The sequence below is a fragment of the Pinus tabuliformis genome, chromosome Q (genome assembly GCF_031772625.1).
Source record: "Pinus tabuliformis cultivar Carrire ecotype Pingquan chromosome Q, CPIR1, whole genome shotgun sequence".
Classification (NCBI taxonomy): Eukaryota; Viridiplantae; Streptophyta; class Pinopsida; order Pinales; family Pinaceae; genus Pinus; species Pinus tabuliformis.
In genome coordinates this window covers 257,901,092-257,908,174 of record NC_142296.1, presented here as the reverse complement: position 1 = coordinate 257,908,174, position 7,083 = coordinate 257,901,092, and the positions used below count along the sequence as shown (strand labels likewise).

The 7,083-nt window shown below is 38.2% G+C and overlaps 1 protein-coding gene across 1 annotated transcript; it reads right to left on the bottom strand.

The window, feature by feature from the left end:
• Positions 1–4,983: 4,983 nt before the first annotated feature.
• Positions 4,984–5,522, bottom strand: LOC149219142 (uncharacterized). Its single transcript, XM_089386715.1, has 2 exons — positions 5,218–5,522; positions 4,984–5,080 (listed from the first exon to the last, which is right to left on the bottom strand). Exons 1-2 carry the CDS (start codon positions 5,520–5,522, stop codon positions 4,984–4,986), a joined length of 402 nt encoding a protein of 133 aa, XP_089242841.1.
• Positions 5,523–7,083: the final 1,561 nt, after the last annotated feature.

Genomic DNA, 7,083 nt, shown 5'->3' with positions numbered 1-7,083 from the left:
TTCCCAAACATTATTCTTTACAATGGATTCATACTCCTCCACCATTACATCAACCCATATAGTTTTCTCTACTGCTTCCTCAAAAGAGGATTCCATAGTCTCTACTAGCTCAGTCATTAGAGCCATGTAGCCCGTGTACTGATTTGATGACCTTCTTTGCCTGCATTGATTTGAAGGAGAACCCACATTATCCCTCACATCCTACACAAGTCTCTCAGCTTATCTGGTCCTTTTCTTGCCTTCTCTGGATGGTTCTGCTTGAGTGGTTGTCTCCACTCTCTGCTCATAAACTTGTGGCTGCTCCACAACATCTTCAGGCTCCTCCTTTGGAGCTAAAATCTCCTCCTTTGGTGGCATTTGAATCTCCCTTTCAAGATAACACCACATGGCTTTTTCTTCATCAAATTTTACATTGCTTCACACAATTTTCATTCTGAGGGATGGAAAGTAAACATGGTAGTTATGGGGAATTTTTTTGTAACCCACAAATACCCCCAATTTTGTTGTCAGCTCTAGCTTCTTCCTTGATTTTTTGAAGACTCTCCAGAGGCTCCAAAAATCCAAAAGTGCGACACATTTGGCTTCCTCCCCGAGAAAGCGTCCTTCGGAGTGATCATGCCAAGAATTCGATCAGGACTCATGTTCTACAAATAGACAGTTGTGTTGCATGCTTCAACCCACAAGTGTAGAGGTAGGCTTTGTTCATTCAACATCGCTCGTGTTGCTCCCACAATGCTATGGTTCTTCCTCTCAGACACCCCATTATATTGTGGGTTGTGGGGTGTTGACAACAATCATTGAATTCCTACTTTTGTACATAAAGTTTTAAACTCATTCAACACGTACTCACCTCCATTATCGCTCATGAGAGCCTTCACCTTATTTCTCATTTCTTTCTCCACCAGTCCTTTGAACTCTAAGAACTTGGAGAAAGTATCATCCTCCTTCCACATGCAGAAGATCCAACACTTTCGTGAGAATTCATCAGTAAATATGACAAAATATTTGTGCCTCGTAGTGGAGGCTATCGAGAAAGTTACATAAACATCAGAGTGCATTCTGTCAAGGAATACATGTGTTATGTTGTCCTGGTCATGCAAAGTGGCTTTTGTGTACTTCCCCAAGATACACCCTTTGCATGTATCATGTTGCTCTAGTGCTCCTTTAGGGAGCCATGTGGTTATCTATTGCATCATCTTCAATGCACCATGATGCAAATGGCCCCATCTTTTATGCAAAAAGTTCACCGACATCACGGCTTTGCGCCTTCTCTGCCTTTGTGCTCAATGCAGCACAATCCTACACATATAGCTTGTAGAGGTTCTTCACATGAATCCTGATCTTCTTCACCTATCTCATGGCTATGTGTCTTAGGAATTCCTTTCCTTTGTTGAAGATCACATAATATCGATGGTATTCCAAAACTACAATGGAGACAAGATTCTTCTTTAGACCCGAAACAAACATCACATCCTTGAGTTTGAGAGGGGAGCCTAACTCCCTCTAAAAGGTGATTGTACCAATCCTAGTTGTGTTGTACCTTCCATCATCTCTAATATCAGTGTGCATCTGGAGATATTTTTCCTCCAAATCACTGAAAATATCTCTATTCCCTATCATATGAAACAAGGCACCATTGTCCAAGTACCATATGCTTCTCATCACCGTGTTGGCCATGCATGCAATGAGAGTGAATTCAAGCTCAAACTGTGAAGCCAAAACATCAGATTCTTATCCTACTAATGCCTTCTTGCTTGTCTTCTTGTGTGGACACTTCGTGGCATAATGCCTGAATTCTTGACAGTGAAAGCACTTGATTATGGACAAGTATTTCTTCTTGCCCCCTTGACTAGATTCTTCTTTGGATTGGGATTTATTCCCTTTCCCTTTATTTTCCTTTCCATCCAAGGCACATTTCACCTCATCCTCTCCCTTGGATGAATTCTCATCTCTGGTATTCTGCCTTATTTCCTCATGCACCACGTTGGACCATAAGCGCCCCCAACTTGGTAGTTTCTCCCTACCATTTACCGAATATTGATAGCTATGCTAGCTCTTGGGAAGGCCCAAATGGGCTAGAGCTACCAATTATTCTTCAGGGAAATTAACTTGACCCCACCAAGTTCATCACAACATTGTGTAAACTTTCTCAGATACTGCGGAATTGTGTCATTCTTTTGCATCTTGATACTTTGAAGCTTGTCCTTGAGTCCTAGCTTCATGTGGTCACTACTATTCTCGAACAATTCTGTGAGTTCTTTCCACATCACAAACGAAGTCCCTTTTCCATGGAGATTCGAGACAATATCATCTCGTACTCCCTCCAATATGATTCTCCTCACCTTGGCCACGTCTTTCTTCCACCAAGAAATAGTTTGGGCATCAGATGATTTGGGTTTTACTACATTTGTCTTGATGTATTCTAGCAGCCCATTGTCATCCAATACTACCTCCATGTGGTCCTTCCATGCAACAAATGTTGAGGTGCCTTCCAAGGCATACTCTAGCCTGAGTCCATTGAAATTCATCTTCTCGGTCCTAAAGAAAACCAGTAACACTGATCTTCAAATTTGAGCCTCCTACAATGACAACTTCAAAATATCTGCTCTACAGTGATTCCAACCCTGATACCATGTAGAAATTAATGTGTATATTCAAAATTGCTCATGAAATTTACTAAATCACAAGACTTAAAGCTACTTTGTTGATATGCGGAAGCTAATTCACCATCTAGAGCACAAATCATAGACACACAAAAGGAAACATCACACATGCACAAAAACTTATCTAGGTGAAAGAAAATGCTCAAAACCCCTTATTATCTTTGTTTCATTAATTAGAGAATAGAGATGAAATACATAAGCTTTCTCAAGCTTGAGCACACCCTGCAAATGTATAGTCTATCCCTCCACCTGACTGACTGACTCTGGCCAACACTTAGCTAACTTTCAAGCCCTCCAAGCTCCTCTTTCCTTGCCGCATTGTTCCTCTGGGAATTTGGCTCCTATTATTAGGAATTTCCCACTATTAAATTGCATAATTCTCTTAGGTCCTTCCTCCGACTGCATGCACCAACTTTACACATTGGAATATGCTACAACTGATAGTACATTGCCTTGGAATCTCCATCTCAACTGGATAACTCGAATTCTCTTAATGCAACAATTATTTTGGATTGATTGATCAGTTAACTAGTTGATCACTGAGTGTGGTTGAAGTTCCATTTCCACAACTTGACCTCCACTAGTTCTTCTGATAGTTAGAACTAGTTTAACTGACAATAACTCAAATTAATTGGAACAAATTGCTACATATTAGCAATCAAACCTACTAAACTGGACCCAAGTTTCCCCAACTCGAATTAACTAAGTTAACTGAGTGACAAGTGTCATGTCACCTTAGTTAACTACCTCCAAGATTTCTGCTGAAATAGAAATTCAAATGTTCTCTAGTTTTACCAATGCAAAGTCAAACTAAGATTTTTTTTGTTGCATTTTAAACACTTATGGTGGCCTCTTGTCTAGTTTTCAAGTAGTAATGGTATTTTTCTGAATAGGTTCATTCCAATTGTTTGGAGTCAGTGCTAAATAGTGTTTTTAAGTTCTTTTTGGACATCTCCCTTCTTATTCACAGCTCCTGGAAAATTTTGTTACGTAGTTTCAGTTATCATGGATTTCTATCTTAATTGGATCTATGTTTTTATGGTATAGATAGACTGGTTTGGTGTTTTGATGGTATAGATTGACTACCATTTGTTTGTATCTTTGATCACGTTTGAACATATGAACATATTTTGAATCTGATGTCTATTTGATATGGGTGATACTGGTCTTATGGGTTGTTTATATCCCTAAGGGCTCTGGAAATTATAGCAATGTAATCTTTCATTTTGATCACGAATACCAAATGTTGCAATTTACAACAACAACAAAACTATATTATTTGAGAGATTTTATCTTAAATCAAATTTTAAATAGATTTGAGCATAAGTAATGTTTCACATTTTTAAATAAAATAAATTTGAATACATGTAATAATTCACATTAGGATTTATTGATATTATATCATAGGAATTTTATAAAAATATTTTAATTTTATTTCTAAAATCAAAATTTATATCATATTTTGAAAATTTTATAAAAATATTTAAAATTTTATTTATCAAAACTTTAATTTATTTTCTATATATAAGAGCTTATTATCCTTGCGACAACAAGGTATATCGGTAATGCGTTAACCTTGTTATTAAGTCAAGGTTGACTAAATATTAAACCGGCAATATGCAAAGTATACATTACAAACAAAAATACTTTATTTTTTTAATATTTTAATTCTATTTTTAGGCCGATAGGCCTTCTTTTGAATCAGTTTAGTAGTCTACACTTTGATTCTCTAATTGACATCTAGCATCAATCTGGCATCTGGTCTGATTGACATCTGTTCTCTAACATCTGGCTAAATATCTCAGACTATTTCTCCCTCACCAAAACCGCGTTCCGATTTCTGCTCTTCCACAATGACCTGCTTTCCGCTTTCTTCTCTTCCACTACTCTACCATGTTCTGATTTCTGCTCTTCCACAACGACCTACTTTCCACTTTCTACTCCTCCACTACTCTTCCACTACCTACTGCCATAACAATGCTTCCAATTTTTGTTGTGCACTTTGTTGTGCATGACCTACCTTGCTACCATAACAATGAATTTATGTTGTCCTTTGCTCTTATAGCTCTCAGTTGTTCAGTGCTCATTCACTATTTTGCTATACCCTGTTTACAGCTCGGTTGTTATATTATGCTATATCCTATTTACAGCTCGATTGTTCTATTCAGAATTTGTTCGTTCAGTGCTCAGAGTTCAGTGGTTGTTCTGTTCAAAGTTCAGTGGTTGTTCTGTTCAGAAGTTGTTCGTTCAGTGCTCAAAGTTCAGTAAGTTATTCGTTCAATGATCAAAGTTCAGTGCTCAATAGACCAGAGAAGGAGCGCTAAATCCCTTTAGGTAACATTTGGGTTGCCTTCTTTCCAATTTCATAGCCCTTGGTTGTTGTCTCCTTCACTGTTTCAGCTGTACCATGAGAATCACTGTCAACAATATCAACAGATGATTAGTAACTCTTGCAATCAAATTAATCAATCCGACAGTGTACATTGTTAACATGAAATTGTGCATTTAAATGAAATTAAACAGGACCATATAAAATTTCTATTCTAGGTCTTACTGGGAAGCTGGCTCTGTCATATTCTTGAAACTGAAGGATTTAGGCAATTTCTCAGAGGCCACGTTGGCCCAAGTTTTGACTGTATCCCACGATGTTGTACCTGCACCTTCGACTGCCTTCTCACTGGTTTCCATAGCCTCTCCGACCTTCTCCTTTACATATCCAATCTTGTTGTCTTCTGCTAATTTATCTGCCTTGTTCTGATCGGACTCTACTGAAGTGGCCTGCCATATGGTCATGGGAAAACCCGCCAAGATAACCAACACCACCACATTAATAACTCCCCATCCCAGATCTGCAGCCATATTCAAATTACCAGTGATTATTTCACTGTATATTTTAGTCAACTGTATCAATACAGTTGAATTCACCAAGGCTAAGCACTGTTTATCTTCCTGTCGGGTAGGTTACCGTCGTGCCACTTTATGCTACATACGTAGGCTATTTAAATTAGAGCTCCATTGGATTGAAATGACAGAAGGCAAAGCTCCATAGGATTGAAATGACAAAAGGCAGCTCTAGGACCGTTCGATATTTACATGATAATATATTTGAAAAATTAGAATTTGATGACAGAACTTTATAATTAAACAAACATTTTTATCTTATAGTATGTTGTAGCAAGAAACCCCAATCTACACTTTGCTACAGTCATATTGTTGTTGTACTATTGAACTGTTGTTATCACTACCTAAAAGGGACTTTTTAGATCTGGAAATTGCGTGATCTGGTTTCATATTTGGTTATTCTCCTTGAATTGCCAAGAAGTTTAGGCATTTGTAAATAAAACAATGTACTATTTCTGTTATTGTTTCATACCTTGTTTGACAACAGACCAAAGGCTGAAAACTCACAGGGCCAGATTGTTCGATGCCCTAATCCTAACCCTCTCTGTCATAATGTCCGCCCTTTTCTCCCTACTTTCTCATTAAAACCACTTCCTGAATCTCGAACACAACATTATCGCTTTCCGACTTGCGCCTAGGGTTCATAGTCATCGATTCCGCTCGTTCCCTCCAGGTAAATTAACTATCCTTTACTCCATTCATTTCACAGAGGATGATGTCTACTCAGTTGAAAATATGGAAACGATTGGCCACCAACCGACTCCCATTATTAGGCCACTGCCCCTCGATCGTGATTTCTTTGCTTCCTTCTCTTCCATTTTATGCAAAGTTTCCCATGAAATTCGCCAATTTCAGTAACCAAATTGCAATCCCGTCCACGACTCCACCAGAGCGAGGTGTTGTAAGTGATTTTCTCATCAGCAAATGTGGCCTAACAGAGGAAGAAGTCGCAAAATGTTTTAGACTTTGCAATCACTTACTTCGTGTAAAATCGACCCAAAACATGGAAGAAGCTTTAGAGTTGTTACATGGTTGTGGTTTGACCACCTCTGCCCAGATTCGAAGGGTGATTCTTCATAACCCTACGTATCTTTCTCTGAGATGCGACAAAAATTTGAAGCCTAAGTTCAGCTTCCTTAGAACTGTCATAAAAGAAGAAGATATATCCAAAATTGTTGTTAGAGATGCAAGAATACTTAATCTCAGCGAAGATAAGCTTAAATCGAGAGCTTCACTTCTTCTAAGATCAGGTTTTGATGATAAAACATTATCACAGTTAGTGGCAAGGCAACCCCGTTTGCTAACGGTTGCAGAGGAAAAAATTATGGAGGGATCAAAATCATTTAGTGTCGTCGTATGTACGATTTCGAGACTAGGGAAAGAAACATTAGAACGAAAATTGTAGAGTTTGAGATGTTTAGGTTTCTCGGAAAAACAAATGTCTGGATTAGTTCCTCGGCAGCCACAACTATTGTCCCATTCAGTGGAAAAATTGAAGCGTAATGTAGATTTTATGGTT